Consider the following 19160-nt stretch of genomic DNA (forward strand, 5'->3'; position numbering starts at 1 on the left):
GAAAACACTCTCCTGAATGCAGAAATAGAGTTTGTATTTCCTGTCACTGACATTTCCTTTTTTTATTTTTATTTTACTTTAGGTAAAGGGGATATCACCATTGATCCCACAGAAATACAAACTATCATCAGAGATTATTACAAACAGCTCTGTGCACATAAACCAGTAAACCAGGAAGAAATGGATGAATTCCTGGACACTGGTAATCTACCAAGACTAAACCAGGAGGAAGTTGAAACACGGAATAGACATTTCTTAGTATTGGATTCTGACATCCTGCAGTCATGGCTTTCAGTGAGTTTTTAGTGGATCCTGCAGATTCACTTCAAAATAGAGTCTGAAACTGTGGCTTTCTGGAATATGTGAAGCACGAGCACCTATCTTTGAAGATATGGTTACTCACACTCAAATTGGTGAGTGGGGAGTGTGCAGTCTGATGGCAATGATGAAAGATGACTAGAGACGATGGAGCTCAATGTTGTCTTCCTGAAGCAGGTGCACCTATGTTCAGAATGGTGGGATGCTCCTTCCTCCCTACACATCCATTCATTTCCTGCACATGAGGTTATTGTCTATGGTTTGTTTTTTGTGTGCCTAAATAACATCTACACATTTTACTATTTGAAACAACTTTAGATATACAGAAATATTCATAGATAGTACAGAGAGTTTTATACACCTTTCAGATATCTGGAATGGTAATATCTAATATAACCATAGTATCATTAGGAAAACAAAGAAGTTGTATGTGGTACAAAAATTTTAACGGAAGTACAGATTTCTAACGTATTTTACTAGGCTTTGCAGTAATGTCCTCCTTTGGTTCGAGGGTCCAATCCAGGATGCCACGGTACACTTACTATCTGGTGTGCTACTTATTAGTTTCTGCACTCACACATTCAAGTGCCTCGAAACCACACATATTACTCACAGTCTCTCTGGGCTGGGAATCCAGATTAGATGATGGCCAGGGCTGGGCTCTCAAGTGAAGGTTCAGGTGGAAAAGGATCCCCTTCCAAGTTCATGTGTTTGTTGCTAGGATTCACTGGTGTATACAATCAAACCTTTAAAAAAATTAATACCAATCTATTACCAGTAGTTCAAAAAAACGAAAAATGACACAAAGTGGAGAAGACAGCACTTCCCAATGCATTTTATGAGACAAATTTACCCTGATCTCAAACAGAAATTTAATAAGGATATTTGAAGAACAGAATATTATAAATTGATGTGTATTATGAATATAGATCTTAAAATCTTTTAAAAACATGAGCAAGACAAATCAGTAACATGTAAAAAGAATTATATGGTATGACCAAGGATGTTTACATCAGTAACACAAATTTGGTTCCACATATAAAATAAATTAGTATTCATGCACTATATTAATAAAATAAAGGACAAAATCCACATGATCATCTCAAAAATGAAGAATAAACACTTGCTTAATGCAAAATCAATTTATGATGAAAATATACAGCAAGTCAGACAGAAACTTTCTTCACCTTAAAGACAATCACAAAAAATTCACCTATCATAATTTACTTGAAAGTTGTCCACTCTTGCCACTTTTATTTTTAACATTTTACTAGAGTTTGTAATTAGGAAAAATAGGCTAGAAAAATAAATATAAAGAATCTGAATTGGAAAGAAAGTCAACTATGCAAATGACATGGTCTTGGGTATGGAAAATTCTAAGAGTTCTAACAAAATATAATTCGAAATAAAAAATGAGTTCATCAAGGTTGCAGTAAACATGGTCAATATAGAGAAATCAATTTTATTTATACACACTAGCAATGGTTAGATATGTACATTGAAAACTATAAAACTCATTGAACAAAAAAATTTAAATTCTACATAAATGAAAAGACATTTTATATTCACTGATTGAAAGGCTTAATATGGCCAAGATGGCACTATTTTCCAAATGGATCTACAGACTTAATGCAGTCCCCGTCAAAATTCTAGATGAATTTTTTGCCTAAATTTGCATGTTGATTATAAAATTGATATGTAAATGAAATAGATCCAGAACAAAAAAATTAATCTTGACAAAGAACAACAAAGTCTTCATAGTAAATGCACACTTTCTGATTGTAAAATAATTACAAGGCAACAGTAACAAAACATTAGTGGTACTAGCTGGGTGCAGTGGTCTGTGCTTGTAACCACAGCTACTTAGGAGGCTGAGGTGGGAGGATTGCTTCAGGCTAAGAGTTTGAGACCAGCCTGTGCAATACAGCGAGATCCTTTTCTACAGAAAAGTTTTTGGCAGGTGCAGTGGCTTATGCCTGTAATCCCACCACTTTGGGAGGCTGACGAGGCCAGATCACCTGAGGTCAGGAGTTCGATATCAGCCCGACCAACATGGTGAAACACCATCTCTACTAAAAATACAAAATTAGCTGGGTGTGGTGGTGCATGCCTGTAATCCCAGCTACTTGGGAGGCTGAGGCATGAGAATCGCTTGAACCCAGCAGGTGGAGGTTGCAGTGAGCAGAGGTCACACCACTGCACTCCAGCCTGGGTGACACAGTCAAACTCTATCTCAAAAAACAAAAAGTTTTTACAAAAATTAGCCAGGTGCTGGACACGGTGGTTCACACCTGTAATCCCAGCACTTTGGGAGGCTGAGGTGGGCAGGTGGAGCATGAGGTGAGGAGACTGAGATCATCCTGGCCAATATGGTGAAACCCCATCTCTGCAAAAACTAGCTGAGTGTGGTGGTGTATGCCTGTAATCCCAACTACTCGGGAGACTGAGGCACAAGAATCGCTTGAACCCAAGAGACAAAGGTTCAGTGAGCCGAGATTGCGCCACTGCACTTCAACCTGGCTACAGAGCCTGTCTCAAAAAAAAAAATTACCCAGGCTTGGTGGCACACACTTGCAGTTCCTCATACTCAGGAAGCCAATGTGGGAGGATCTCTTGAGTCCAGGAGTTGGAGGCTGCAGTGAGGCATGATCATGCCACCGCACTCTTGCCTGGGTGAGAGAGTAAGACCTTCTTTCAAAACAAAAAGAAAAAAGTAAAAGAAAACAATGAGGTTTGTGGCACTAGTATAAAGATAGACATATACATCAATACAATATAAGTGAGTGTCCAAAAATGAACACCTTCATGATCAATTGATTTTCAAATTTGCCGAGTCATTTCAATGAGACAAAAATAAATATTTTTAAACAAATGTTGCTGGGACAAGTAAATATCCACATGCAAGTTGAACTCCTCTCTCATACCATATACATGATTGACTCCAATTAATTATATATCTTAATGTAAGTGCTGGATGGGCCAAAACCATAGAAGATAACATAGAAACCTATTTTCATGACATTAGATTATTAAACAACGTTTTCTAAGGTGTGACACATAATGTGTAAGTGACAGGAAAAAAATCGATCTATTGATCTTCATCAGAATTAAAATCTTCTGTGAGTCAAAGTATATCATCGAAAAGGAAAAGGAAAAAGCAAAGAACAGGAGAAAATCTTTCCTAGCCACACAAAGATCTATTATTCAGTATATATAAAAATACGTTTCAACTCAATAATAAAAAGTCCAACATCTAAATTAAAACTGGCCAGTTAGTTAAATGTACATTTCTCCAAAAATGCTATAATTATATCCAAGAAGGACATGAAGATTTGTTCAACTCCTTTGTTATCAGAGTAATGAATAAACAATGATGGAGTTATATTTCACCAATATAAAATGTATATATATTTTTTTGAGACAGAGTTTCACTCTTGTTACCCAGGCTGGAGTGCAATGGCAAGATCTCGGCTCACTGAAAGCCCTGCCTCCTGAGTTCAGGCAATTCTCCTGCCTCAGCCTCCTGAGTAGCTGGGACTACAGGCAGGTGCCACCATGCCCAGCTAATTTTTGTATTTTTAGTAGAGACGGGGTTTCACCATGTTGACCAGGATGCTCTTGATCTCTTGACCTTGTGATCCACCCGCCTTGGCCTCCCAGAGTGCTGGGATTACAGGCGTGAGCCACCGTGCCTGGCCTAAAATGTGTATTGTTAAGTGAAAAAAGCAAGTTGGAAAAGGGAAAATACGGTGTAATTCCATTTACAGAACACGCCGGAAAACACAAATGTATAAAGGTAGTAAACAGATTGGTGATTACAAGGGGCTTGGGAGAGAGCAAGGGTGAATATGAATTACAAGGGTTTTCTATGGGGCAGTGTAATTATTCTGCGTGACATTATAATGATGGATACCTAATAGACAGATAAAATCTGAATACATTGTAACCCATAAATATTCACAATTATTATATGTGAATTAAAACTATGCAAATGATTTATCTATAATCTGACAATACAAAATTTAGTTAATTGTAGATACGGGATGGAAAGAGGCAAATGTGACAGAAAGAATGATGTTAAAATATCTGTTACAGTCTTAGAAAATCATTAGGTTTGTATGAGAACATCAAAGAACATGGAGGAGGACATCCAGACACAAATGGGTAAGCATGCTAATGTCCACGGGGGAACGTCTGAAAAGGCAGCCCACCGCCCACCGCTCACCTCCTCGTGCCAGAACCTCAGGCCTCTTATTGGCCTCCCCTGTGCATCTGGCCTCAGACTAGCTCTCTGAGCAGCTTTGAGAACCCCTCATCAGCACTTGCTATTGGGCTGCTTTCCGCCTCCCACATGTGGGTGAGGCACATATGGAAACTTGAGCGTAAGTGAGCCACACTGAATATTCTGACCACCTATAACTGCAAAATGACTGAAGGGACAGAAACCTGAACTTAGGGTGAGGTGGGACGTCTGCGCAATGGAGGCACAGAAGAGCATGTAAGGTCCCTGAGCAGGCCAGTCATCTGGTCTGGGGATCCTCTCTGTCCCTCTCAACGCTCCCTCCTCCTGAGACCCAATCCTCCTGCTAATACCCAAGGATCTCCCAGTGTGCAGGGGCCCTCCTCATTCATTCAGTCTTCCTGAGAAGCGTACCTCGTGGACTGCATAACATTTCAGAAAAGAAATGGAGGCATTCCATTCTTCCCTCCAGAAGCAGCTCTTCTACCTACAGGTAGCTCTTCTACCTACAGTTTAGAATTTCTAAATAATAGCAGTCCACAGGGAGCAGCCCTCCCTTCCCTGTCCAGTCCCTCCATCGTTGGCCCTTCCTGTTCTTGGCTCCTCATGTAGTTTTCATCCCAATGGCCCTTCCAATTCACCGCTCTCTTCTCATGCCCTGGCCTGTGCCATGGACACACTGTTTCCTCTTCTCTTTCCCTCCCCTTCTTCCTGGACTCACTGCTCCTCACTATCCAGCATCTCCTCAAATGCTCCTCCTCCTGGAGGCCTCCCCTGTCCGTCCCATTCCAGGCCTGATGCCTGTACCCTGAGTTCCCAAGGGCAGCTCTTCTACCTACAGTTTAATTTTGGTTACATTTTCTGAATCTGCTTTGAACCAAAGCATCAGAGAATATGAAGACTTGTCTGTGCTGTATTCCTGTGACCCCCATGCATATGGTGGTTTAAGAGTAATACAAAAGGTTTTGATTATCTAAAAGTCATATGCACAAAAAGTTTTTAAAAACTATTTATAGCTGATAAAATAAAACAAACATGTTTCAATTCCCTTTCTACCATACCATTTCTACTATGTATTCTAATATATTTTATCCTCTATAAAATTATGTGCTGCCTAACATACATGTACACATCTTCTGAGCGGTGTTTCAAAATTGAAAACTAAAGATGCTTTTAATATTCACTTATCAAAGAGTAGAAAAATAATATGTACCTATATTGTAAGCCACCTGTACAGAGATATGTCATGAACACTTTTAGAACTACTTGGAATGAATCAGAAAGTCCAGCCAATGTTTCTGACTTTGGGGTAAGAGAAAAACAAACATACATATTAACAAAATGCCTATCCAGAAAAATGGTCTCTCAATGTTCTGTCTATAAAAATTAGTAATTTTAACATTTCCAAACCAGAACAAACGAAATTATATAGTAGTAACAATCATATCTCTTTTTCATCATGATATTTTTAGCATATTTTGTCTTGTGGTTCCCAGAAAAATCTCTGTTCTCTTCTTTTTCAACTAGAGGTATTTTAGAGAACTTTTCTGGAAAATGATAAAATAGAGAATGTGTAACATCTGTCTTTCCAAATAAAAGTGAGATTCCGATTTACTAAAGAGTAATGGATGAAAAGGTGAAAATAATAGAAAAGATACGTTGAAAGATGATTATAAATGCATTGTTAAAGGTAGGATGAAACACACAATACAAAAACTTATCTTTGCTTGTAGATGATGCCAAAAAATAAATCTATACACAAATGTTAAAAGCATTCACATGCCAAAACAAAAAACAAGAAGAAATCATAACAAGCAGGGTTTGTAGTCATTGTCTCATTGGTCAGCAAGCAGAATGACTGCTGAACTAACTCGATCTTTGTACAAAAGAACTGGATTCTCCAATGGGCCCCAGAGGGAGGATTGGTAGCTGCTAGCCAGGCAGACCCAAAAAGGAGGCTCTGAACTCAGCAGTGCCTGCTGTGTTCCTGTGCTTGATGGGACAGTCTGGAGGAAGTGACCACAGTCGCTGCGCAGTCTGTCCCTGCTGCTGCTGGAGCACAAAGCTCCCCAGGCTTGTCCCTGTGCAAGAGGCACGCAGGATGTCTGTGCAGGCTCCGGATCTGCTCCCTGCTGCTGCTGGAGCACAAAGCTCCCCAGGCTTGTCCCTGTGCAAGAGGCACGCAGGATGTCTGTGCAGGCTCCGGATCTGCTCCCTGCTGCCGCTGGAGCACAAAGCTCCCCAGGCTTGTCCCTGTGCAAGAGGCACGCAGGATGTCTGTGCAGGCTCCGGATCTGCTCCCTGCTGCTGCTGGAGCACAAAGCTCCCCAGGCTTGTCCCTGTGCAAGAGGCACGCAGGATGTCTGTGCAGGCTCCGGATCTGCTCCCTGCTGCTGCTGGAGCACAAAGCTCCCCAGGCTTGTCCCTGTGCAAGAGGCACGCAGGATGTCTGTGCAGGCTCTGGATCTGCTCCCTGCTGCTGCTGGAGCACAAAGCTCCCCAGGCTTGTCCCTGTGCAAGAGGCACGCAGGATGTCTGTGCAGGCTCCGGATCTGCTCCCTGCTGCTGCTGGAGCACAAAGCTCCCCAGGCTTTGTAAAGCAGAGAAAGAACATGAGGGGCAGGAGTAAACTCCAGGTAACAAAATACAACATGTGTGGAAAGGTAACTTTGTAGACTATGGTTCAAAATGTCCATTGAGAAGGAAGATAGAGATGGTACAGAGTTACTTCACGGTCTTCACCTGAGTGAAATTCCCTGAAGACAGAAACATCTGTATCTCAGAAACGTATGCCCTAATCTTGGACACATGAGCGATACAATCAGCTGCATTGCAGATAGAATTCTCCATCCAGAACAATTACATATTTATATTTTCCTTCTTTTCCATTTGTGTTAGTCTATTCTCACATTGCTATAAAACTGCTTGAGATCGTGCAATTTATAAAGGAAAGAGGTTTAATTGGCTCATAATTCTGCAGGCTGCACAGGAAGCACGATGCTGATAGCTCCTCAGCTTTTGGGTAGGCTTCAAAACACAATCACGACTGAAGGTGAAGGAGGAACAGGCACAACACACAGCCAGAGCAGGAGCAAGAGAGGGGCTGGGAACTGCCACACACCTTTAAACAGCAAGACCTCATGTTGTTGTTTTGTATGTACTCTACTCACCTGTACGGCAGTGATATGTATTCTGTGGCTCCGGGACTTGGCAATCTTCAATATGAGCCCATAAGTTAAGTGTCAACAGAGTGTACGGTCCCAAAGAATTCACGATTGTGTCTGCAGAAGAAAAAGATTAATTAACAAAGGTGTTTCTCAAAGGCTTGAAGGTACACTTTTCTTTTAAAACCTGACACAAGAACAGACAACCAAACACCATATGTTATCACTCATAGGCGGGTGTTGAACAATTAGAACACGTGGACACAGGGAGGGGAACATCACACACTGCCGTGAGTAGTGGGGGACTAGGGGAGGGACAGCTGGGTGGGGAGGGTGGGGAGGGATAATGAGGGGAGAAATACCAGATACAGGTGATGGGGGGATGAAGACAGCAAACCCCCTTGCCATGTATGTACCTATGCAACACTCCATGATCTGCACATGTACCCCAGAACCTAAATTACAATAATAATAAAAAAGGAATCCTGTACCAAGAAGACGCCCTGAATGCAGAACTGTGATATACATTCCCAGTCACTTACATGTCTCAATATTGTGATAGTGTCTAACATTTGAAAGCCACGTCTTGGGCCAGGCACGGTGGCTCACGCCTGTAATCCCAGCACTTTGGGAGGCCGAGGCAGGTGGATCATGAGGTCAAGAGATTGAGACCATCCTGGTCAACGTGATGAAACCCCGTCTCTACTAAAAATACAAAAAATTAGCTGGGCGTGGTGGCGCGTGCCTGTAATCCCAGCTACTCGGGAGGCTGAGGCAGGAGAATTGCCTGAACCCAGGAGGCGGAGGTTGCGGTGAGCCGAGATCGCGCCATTGCACTCCAGCCTGGGTAACAAGAGCAAAACTCTATCTCAAAAAAAAAAAAGAAAAAAAAAAGAAAGCCACGTCTTCCAAAAAGTCTTCAGTGGATCCAACAGACACACTGCCAATGCCTGAAAATGGGGCTTTCTGAGGCGTGGGAGGCACAAGCCACCGTCTTTAAAGAAGTAGGCAGTGACACACAAAATGCTGACTGTGTAATGGGGAGTTCTACAGGAAGGGAGAAAATTGAGGGGAGTCCCTCGTGATTGTGGGAGTCTTCCTGAAGTAGGGGCGTCCGGGTTTGGAATGGTGGATAGCAGACAAATTGCCTTGCCATTCTCTCCCCACATCTCTGTTCATCCTCTGTCAAAGGTTTTAGTTGTTGTTGGTTTTGTTTTGTGTTTGGCTGTTTTTTGGCACAAACAAGTACTTCTAAAAAATGTTTTTATTTTGAAATAATTTTAGATGTATAGAAAAATGCAGCCAGGTGCAGTGGCTCACACTGTAATCCCAGCACTTTGGGAGGCCAAGGTGGGTGAATCACTTGAGGTCAGGAGTTCAAGATTAGCCTGACCAACACGGTGTAACCCCATCTCTACCAAAAACACAAAATAAGCCAGATGTGCTGGCACACATCTATAATCCCAGCTACACAGGAGGCTGAAGCAGGAGAATTACTTGAACCTGGGAGGGAAAGGTTGTAGTGAGCTGAGATTGTGCCATTGCGCTCCAGCCTGGGCAAGAAGAGAGAAACTCTGTTGCAAAAAAAAGAAATGCACTTTAAATAAAACACACATATAAATTAATAGACTCCCTATTTACCCTGACGTGATTAATGTATTGAATACCTGTATTAAAATATCTCATGTAACCAATAAACACTATACACTATATGCCCACAAAAATTGAACATTTAAAGTTTAAAGAGTAAATGCATAAAACAAAACATAGCATGCTACCACTATTTGTAAGAAGGCAGGAATAGCAATGTTAATGTCAGAGACAACAGATTTTGAAGCAAGGAAGACTGTCAATGATACCCAAGTGCTCCCCAGTCCTTGGGATCCCTTTTCTGGAGAAGGAAGGCCACATCACTGTGTCACCTGAGCTTGTGCAGGAGCCACCCAGGGATGTTTGTGAAGGTTCCCATCTGCATAAGCTGTGTACAGAGAAAAACAAAGTCCCTAAGGCTCTAGAAAGCAAGACAAGAAAAGGGACACACCAAATAATACTGAGAATGTACTAAAAAATGATGCCATAAGTGATGATGGGAATACTGACTTAAGACTCACATAACAATGGAGACAGCAGTACAACACCAACGTTCTAATGTTCTAAACAGACCTGTTTATTCAAAGTTAAGCTGGGAGCTGGGGGTGGTGGCTCGTACCTACAATTTTCAGCACTTTGGGAAGCCAAGATAGGAGAAGCGCTTAAGCCCAGGAGCTCAAGATCAGCCTGGGCCACACAGTGAGACCTCATCTGTACAGTATTTTTTAAAAAGTAGCTGGGTGCAGTGCCACACACCTGTAGTCCGAGCTACCTGGAAGGCTGAGATGGGACAATCACTTGAGCCCACGAAGTCAAGGCTGCCTTGAGCCACGATCATGCCACTCACTCCAGCCTGGGCAACACAGTGAGATCCTGTTTCAAAACAAAACAAAAAGTGAAGCTGGGCATAACTGTTGTAGATAGAAAGCATAAAGATTTTTAACTTCTCTCATAAACTGTTACAGGATAGCCAAGTGGTTCAGAGAAAAGGCACTGGAATGAAACTTCTTGGGTTCAGTGAAGTCTCTTACTAAGACAGTGTGGTATGTGCACAAAGATAAATGAAAGATGAAAGAAAAGAGAGCTCAAAACAAATGAATGCATATGTAAGTAAACAATTTATAAGAACGATCAATGGGGAAAAGATGGATTTTTCTATAAATATTCTAAGAAATTGAATATACATTGCTGCTGAATAAAAATCTGTTTTTTGAGCTCACATTACTATTACTCAAAATATCAATTCCAGGTGTATCACAGATATAAATGTAAAAGTAATTTAATATAATATTTAGAATCTAATTTAAGACAATAATTTCACAATATGGGGCAGGGTATTCCTTCTGAAACTAGACTTAGAACACACCTTCCATGTAGGAGAAAAACACATTCTAATATCCGGTGAGCAAGGACTCCAGAGACAGACTGAATCAAACCCAGGAACTTCTATTAATAATTCTTTGCTGTCTGGGAGCTGTGGCTCACTCCTGTAATCCCAACCCTTTGGGAGGCCAAGGTGAGTGGATCATCTGAGGTAAGGAGTTCTCAACCTGCCTGGCGAACATAGTGAAACCCCGTCCCTATTTAAAAAACAAACAAGGCCGGGTGTGGTGGCTCACGCCTGTAATCCCAGCCCAGCACTTTGGGAGGCCGAGACATGCGGATCACAAGGTCAAGAGATCAAGACCATCCTGGCCAACATGGTGAAACCCTGTTTCTACTAAAAATACAAAAATTAGCCAGGTGTGGTGGCACACACCTGTAGTCGTAGCTACACAGGAGGCTGAGATGAAAGAATTGCTTGAACCTGGGAGGCGGAGGTTACAGTGAGCTGAGATTGTGCCACTGCACTCAAGCCTGGTGACAAAGCAATACTCAGTCTCAAAAACAAACCAACAAACAGACAAACAAAAATTAGCCTGGCATGGTGGTGGGCACTTGTAATCCCAGCTACTCAGGAGGCTGAGGCAGGAAAGTCACCTGAACACGGGAGGTGGAGGTTGCAGTGAGCAGAGATTGTGCCACTGCACTCCAGCTGGGGCAACAAGAGTGAAACTCTGTCTCAAAAAAAAAATTCCTTCTTGTAGGGCTTCAGCTCAGATTCAGATTGGAATATGGGAGCGGTAATAGTTCCGGCCTCTGGAGAGGTTGAGAGGATTGAATGAACTAGTGGGTTGAGAGGCTTGAATGAACTAATGATACAAAATGCCTATAGACTAACAGAAGGTCCAAGACAACTACTAGTTCAATATTTGCTAATGCTGACAGCTTTGTCTAAGTATTGCAAGATGCATAATTTATGTCAATTGTAATATGGATCCTAACTTTATATATTACAGTGAAGAATAAAACCACTGACGAATTATGACACAAATCGTTTTCATCGCTTAGAATTTTTATTTTGTAATTATTGAACAAAATCAACATACATAAATGTGGATATTTGCCTGTCTCACTCCTATAATTATATAATATAAAAAAATCAAGCAAATACATTAAAAAAGCTATTCCTAAAATTTCTCCTGCATGAGTTTGATTCAGATCAAACTCATCTGAAACACTTTTCAAGTCCTCATCCTTGAGTTTCTCTCAAATTATCATCCTCTGTCTTCATGAGAAGCTTTGCCATGCTACATTTCTTCAGAGTCCTCTTTGTGAGTCCTCTGCAAGTATTTTTGTTGATGATATCAAAAGAAGATGGCAATGGAAGGATTTTTTTTTTTTGAGATGGGGTGTTGCTCTGTCATCCAGGCTGGAGTGCAGTGGCACAATCACGGCTTACTGCATCATCGACCTCCCAGGCCTAAACAATCCTCCAGCCTCCCAAGTAGCTGAGACTACAGGAGCACACCACCACACCTGGTTATTTTTTATTTATTTACTTTTTGTAGAGACGAGGTCTCACTATGTTGCCTAGGCTTGTCTCAAATTCCTGCTCAAGTGGAACTCTCGCCTTGGTCTTCCAAAGTGCTGTGATTACATGCATGCACCACCGCACCTGGCCAGAAGGATTTTTGACCAAGTTAATGAAACTGCATATGAGGACAATCATACTGTGGCTGCCTTCTGACAACAGTTAAAAGATGCATCTCTGTTTGAAAGATGTAAAAAAATGCATGGCAGCATTAATGAAATACATTTTGTCTGTGACTGCCCATTTCTTAGTGTAAAATCATGGTGGCTTATCCGTTGTAGTCTGCTTTGTTACTGAAGAAACATAATCCAACATAGTTTCATATTAGACCAACTCCATGTATTTTATATTTAGCCACGAGTAGTAAGTTATTAGTGGAGCAGTGAAGTTCTTATTTTATATGTTGTGCATTCATACAAATTTATGTTACCTCAGGAGCAAATTTGAACCAGATTTAACTTACTTGTACTGGAAACAGGATATACTCACCCTTGACACAGTTCCCAGTTCTCTGCCTCCTACTAGTTCCTCAAAGTGGCTGACCCACATGTCTACCTAATAAAACTGCCTCCTGGTGACTATCTCCCTGTGGGACAGCCAGGTATAACAGCTGACTTGCTCTACTGAAGAATCAACAAACTTAATTATTAGATCACTAAGGAATATAAAAATAGGCTGGGCATGGTGGCTCATAACTGTAATCCCAGCACTTTGGGAGGCCGAGGTGCGTGGATCTTGAGGTCAAGAGACTGAGACCATCCTGACCAACATAGTGAAACCCCATCTCTACTAAAAATACAAAAAGTAGTCGGGCACGGTGGCGCACACCTATAGTCCCAGCTACTCGGGAGGCTGAGGCAGGAGAATCGCTTGAACCTGGGAGGTGGAAGTTACAGTGTGCTGAGATCGTGCCATTGCACTCCAGCCTGGTGACACAGCAAGATGCCAACTCAAAAAAAAAGGAAAAAAGAAAATATAAAAATATAGCTTCTATTTCCTAGACCAAACACTGTATAAGTTAAAAAAAAAAAAAGAGAAAATGAATCATATAAAATGCTCAATTAAAGCTACAAAAGGCAGAAAAGTAGTGAAAAAAACAGGGACAATGAACAGGGCAACACACACAAAAATAGTAACAAACAAGGTAGATATTTAGCTAACTATGCCAATAATCACTTTAAATGATTATGGCCTAAATACAACAAGTAAATGGCTGAGAATGTTATAATAAATACAAAAAGAAGGCCCAACATGTTGTCTACAAGAAACTTATTTTAAATATAACGACGCATATAAATTAAATGTAAACTGATGAGACAAAATATACTATGCAAACACTAATGAAATAAAACAAGAGTACCCATATTAATCTCAGGCAGAGAAGGCTTCAAAGCAAGAAAGGTTATCAGAAATAAACAAGAGCATTAAATAGAGATGAAATGCCACTGTTACAACGAGATATAACAATTCTTAGAGCATATGAGCCTAAGAGGGCATAAACTGTGTGAGGCAGAAATTGACAGAACTGCAAGGAAAAGAGATAAATCCACAATTATAGTTTGAACCTTTAATATCCAGTATCAAAAATGGACAGATCCAACCATCAGTAATTTACTGAATTACTGAATTAAGAAAAGTTAAACTCAGCACCATCAACCAAATGGATATAACTGACACCTACATAATACTTCCTAAAACAACTGCAGAGTATGCATGCTTCTTAAACTCACAAATTCGCCAAGACAGACAGACAATATTATGGGACATAAAACATGCCATAATTTTTTTAAAAATGGGAGTCATACAATGTCTGCTCTCAGACCACAGTGCAATTTAATAAGAAATCAAAAGACAACTGGAATGATATCTGGAATATTCCAAAATGCATGAGAATTATACAATACACTTCTAAATAATATATGGGTCAATGAAGAAATTCCAGGGAAATTAAAAAATGTATCTTAAATAAAAATGAAAACATAATATCAAAATTTGTGGGACTCAAGGAAAGTTATCAGGAATAGATGCGGGGTAGTACATAATAATAAAGGGGTCAATTCTCCAAGAAGGTATAACAGTACTTAATATGTATGCTGATGGCCGGGTGCAGTGGCTCACATCTGTAATCCCAGCACTCTGGGAGACCAAGGTGGACGGATCACAAGGTCAGGAATTCAAGATCAGCCGCGCCAACAGAGTGAAACCCCATCTCTACTAAAAATACAAACATTAGCTGGGCATGATGGGACATGCCTGTAGTCCCAGCTACTCAAGAGGCTGAGGCAGGAGAATCACTTGAACCCAGGAAGCAGACATTGCAGTGAGCCAAGATGGTGCTACTGCACTCCAGCCTGGGCCACAGAGCAAGACTCCATCCCAAAATATACATAGATACATATGCACATAACAAAAGTAGGTAAAACTAGGAAAGTACTGCAAGGAGAAACAGATGAATCCACTATTATTGCTAGAGACTTCAACACCTTCTACCAAAAATGGACAAATCCAGCCAGGTGGGACGACTCATGTTTGTAATCCCAACACTTTGGGAGACTGAGGCGGGCTGATCATGAGGTCAGGAGTTCAATACCAGCCCGACCAATATGGTGAAATCTGTCTCTACTAAAAATACAAAAATTAGATGCGTGTGGTGGTGCCTGCCTGTAGTCCCAGCTACTCAGGAGGCTGAAGTAGGAGACTTGCTTGAACCAGAGAGGTGGAGGTTGCAGTGAGCTGAGATTACACCACTGCCTTCCAGCCTGGGTGATGGAGTGCAACTCCATCCAAAAATAAAATGGACAGATCCAGCAGGCAGAAAACAAGTAAGTACACAATTGAACTAAACAACACCATCAGTCAACTGGGTATAAATGACACCTTCTACAGACTACTTTGTCCAGCAAATGCAGACTACACATTCTTCTCAAGACCACATGGAACATTCACCAAGATAGACTACATTCTTGGTCATAAAAGATACTTGAACAATTTTTTTTTTTGAGACAGAATCTTGTTCTGTTGTCCAGGCTGGAATGCAGTGGTGCTATCTCAGCTCACTGCAACCTCTATCTCTAGGGTTCAAGCAATTCTCCTGCCTCAGCCTCCCGAGTAGCTGGAATTACAGGTGCCCACCACCACACCTGGCTATTTTTTTTGTATTTTTAGTAGAGACAGAGTTTCACCATGTTGGTCAGGCTGGTCTCGAACTCCTGACCTCAAGTGAGCTACCTGCCTCAGCCTCACAAAGTGTTGGGATTACAGGTGTGAGCCACCACGCCTGGCCTGAACAAACTTGAGATAATAGAAATCATAAAACATCTACTGTCAGACCACAATTAATTTAAAGTTGAAATCAATAGTGGATGTGAACAGGGAAGCTGGAAATCACACAGGCAATGGTGCTTCTTATATTAGGAAATGCTTCACTCCCATCACTCTTCATTTCACAGAGTGATGTTAAGATATACATGACTCTGGATCAAGATCTGATTAGAAAAATTAGAATGTCACTGTATTCTTAGAAGTTTATTTACAAATTAATTTCAACATTGCTTTAATTTTTATGTGAATAAAATTACATCTTACCAATTCTGAAGGGCTTTTTCAATGAGTAGAAAATAAGGCTATTATGTGTAGAATATTATAATTGACAGAGAGTATCTTTTTTAAGAGACAGTATCCATTTTAAATGTTTGATTCACTAACTTCTATTGGATGTCTTCTACTGATATTTGTACAGGTACTGTACATAGACCATTAGCATTACAAATGCCAATAAAATTATCTGTCTCTCTGTGAGTTTAGCTGACTTGGTCTTCATTCTCCTTTACATTGTAAACAAGAAGCATATAGCCAGGGACGGAGTAATCATTGAGAATTTGGAGGAGGAATCAATCGAGACGCTATGGAAAAACTAATAGGAACTGGACATGCCTTACCACACATAAACACAAAAATGGACAAAGAATACGAAGCTTTTTTAAGGAACTATACACCAAACGATGGAGAACAATGGTACCTGGAGATATGAAACTGATGTGAGTGAAGCCTACTCCTGCCCAAGTTAACTGCTTTGAGAGAGTTTCCCAGCTGCAATGCTGTAAGGACACTGGCAGCCTTTCCAAGTTGAGATGGAATCGAGAGCACAGAAGAACATGGTGGCCTGACCTCATCAAGCCATGTCCAGTGGTAAGAAGAGAAGAGAGGGCAGAGGTTGCAGTGAGCTGAGATCGTGCCACTGCACTCCAGCCTGGGCGACAATGCGAGACTCCATCTCAAAACAAACAAACAAAAGCAGAAGAAAGAAACCATACTTGCGCTATGAGGCAGGGTATCCACGTGGCATCGTTACTTCACCAAAACATGGGTCACATAACTAAGGGAGCAGTCCAGAAGAGAAAGTGAGAAACAAGTAAAATTCATTTAAATAAACTTGGCCTTCAGCCTTTCATCTTATTCTTGACTTCAAAAGGAAATGACCCAGCCATGTTGCAACAAACCCAAGCAATAAAGGGGGAACCCATCGGAGCTGAAGGAAATGATGCCTACGAGCAGGTTAAACTTCCCCACCTGGACCCTAACCTGCTTTTCCTGTGATTTCCTGCTTGCTGATAAAATTACCATAATGAAATAACTCACATAGAGCTTTCTAGTTGTAAGAGCAGACCACGATTATCATCGAAAGGAGAAACCAGTAAGGTTTATATTTTCTATTTGTTCCTCCCGAACATTTCCAGTTTCCTTTAAATCGGGGTATCATCTTGTCTCTATTCTTCTCTAAATAAATGCCACAGTCAAAACAGTATGCATGGAGTATAGAGTTCCTATTTATATTCAGTAAGATTAAAATTAATGATGGCAGGCTCTAATTCAATAATAAAGTGAAGATGATGGGCCTTTTTCCTTTAAACTAAGATCTGTACTTTAAACTATCTGGATGCAGTACTAACCTCAGAGGTCCTGACTGAAGTCTTACCTAGCAAAACAAACACCACCAATTACTACAATTTGGAGTAAAAGTAACCATAAAGTATCAGTGTTCTTGCTCTGTAGGTTGTTAACACCTCATAAAGCCTGAACGAATCCTTCAAGAATAGATTTTATACCATTAGATGGAGGACTCATTACTTGAATAGCAGACATATGCCATTGAGTCTCTAAGACACCCTTCCTCTAGGAATGCTCACTCACAAGAAAAGGTGTTCCTTTCAACACAGTCTTGCTGACATTAGAGACTTCCACACTTCGGACACTAAATACATCCTGCTCTACTTATCGGAGCCCTGAATTGTTTCTGTCCTTGCTTTTGTGTCTCTTCACAGTTTCAGGTTCAATAATCCCAACTTTACTAGTCAGAATACACAGTTTTCTCTTCATATGCAAACTACATTAGAGGAGAGTCAAAGCTTAGGACAAAAACAACAGACATCAAAAGATCAGATCAGAAACAGAAATGTGGGTAACTTATGGTCAATAAAAATGGTAATCTGAAAAAGTAACATGCATGAAAACCTCTTTGAAATATGCTATGTGATAAGAGAAAATAAATACTTACTGTAATTATATTTCTACGAGATCATAATCTAAAAATATGTGCTGCTTGGAGCCAATTTTCTGAGTGCCATTTTTTATTTAACTGAAAACATTTTTAGCATTTACTCATCAAAGAGAATTTATATCTGTTTTATGAGCCATCTGTTCAAGGAATGCCATGCACACATTTACAAAAATGAGGAGAAAGCAACTGAGCACTTTAGCCAATGTTTATAGCTTTCTGGTGAGGAGAAAGGCTGACAATATGATTAAGTTCACAGCAACAATGTGGCAGGTCTGTGCATTCAGAAAGGTGGACTCAGAGCTCATTCATACAAATTAAAGCCTTTGTAAACAATCACAGCAAATTCAGCCATGCAATAAAAACATTCAAAGCTCTTTTTAAGCAGGAGATTGAGCAGACTTTTCCTGTGACTCCCAGTAAAGTCTCTGTCCCTTACCGTTTTGACCAGAGGTATTGTAGAGGAAATTTCTGGAAAACCCTCAGAGAATGTATAACATATATCTTCAAACTAATAAAAGTGATATTTTCTTTTAATATAGTAAAAAGTGACAGGTGAAAAAATGGAAATAATTGAAACGATTATTTGAAACAATGAATAAATGCATGCATGCATTTTAAATCACAGGTATGAAAGACCTTAATATACAAAACAACAGATGGATTTGCTTGTAGATGATGTTTATGTGACAAATAAAATGAAAACTTATATAAAAGTTTTAAAACATTCGCGGACATCTCATCGCCCACCTACCCCTCACCAAAAAAAAAAAAAAAAAAAAAAAAAAAAGACAAAAAACAAAAACGCAAAAGCACAAATTACCAAGCAAGGCCCTAAGGGGTAACGAGTCCTGTCTTCGGTCATCAAGCAGAAGCATTGTTGAACAAACTTGTTCTTTATATGAAAGCAAGTTATTACCTCAACTGACGCTAGAGGAAAAGCAGGGAGCAGCTGCCCTTGCTGGTGTAGACCCCACAGGGAGGATGTGAGCTCTGCTGCACCAGCTGCCGCCGGCGTTGGTGGGCGTGGTCTGGAGGAAGCAACCCACCAGCCTCGGGGTGTCTGCGACTGCGCAGGAGGCACTCAGGGCTGTCTGTGCAGGTGCCTACCACCGCTGGCTGTTGCTAGGGGAGTAGAAAGTCACTAAGTATCCTAAAATCAGGAGTTATGACAGCAAATGTAATTCCTTGAGAACATTAAACACACACACACACACACACACACACACACACACAATAAAGCAGAGAGTATCTTGGGAGGATTGCCTAAAATTCACAAGGACATTAGAGACATTAGTGTCAACAGTAATATTGAAAGTTTCAACCTCCGCTTCACTCAAGATACAGCTGGGAATTCTGGCGTGTGTGCAAGGTATGCGA

The 19160-nt window shown here is 40.7% G+C and overlaps 1 protein-coding gene across 1 annotated transcript in view; it reads right to left on the reverse strand.

The window, feature by feature from the left end:
• The window catches only part of LOC144576818 (uncharacterized), a 243737-nt gene that overhangs the window by 210671 nt on the left and 13906 nt on the right, over nt 1–19160 (reverse strand). Inside the window, exons 3-5 of the mRNA XM_078329133.1 lie at nt 10069–10185; nt 7729–7839; nt 932–1064 (exon numbers count right to left, since the gene is read on the reverse strand). Of these exons, the coding sequence (XP_078185259.1) occupies nt 1036–1064; nt 7729–7839; nt 10069–10185 (257 nt within the window). The 3' untranslated portion in view covers nt 932–1035. The remainder of the gene's footprint in view (nt 1–931; nt 1065–7728; nt 7840–10068; nt 10186–19160) is intronic.

This window comes from Callithrix jacchus, chromosome 6, assembly GCF_049354715.1.
Source record: "Callithrix jacchus isolate 240 chromosome 6, calJac240_pri, whole genome shotgun sequence".
Classification (NCBI taxonomy): domain Eukaryota; kingdom Metazoa; phylum Chordata; class Mammalia; order Primates; family Cebidae; genus Callithrix; species Callithrix jacchus.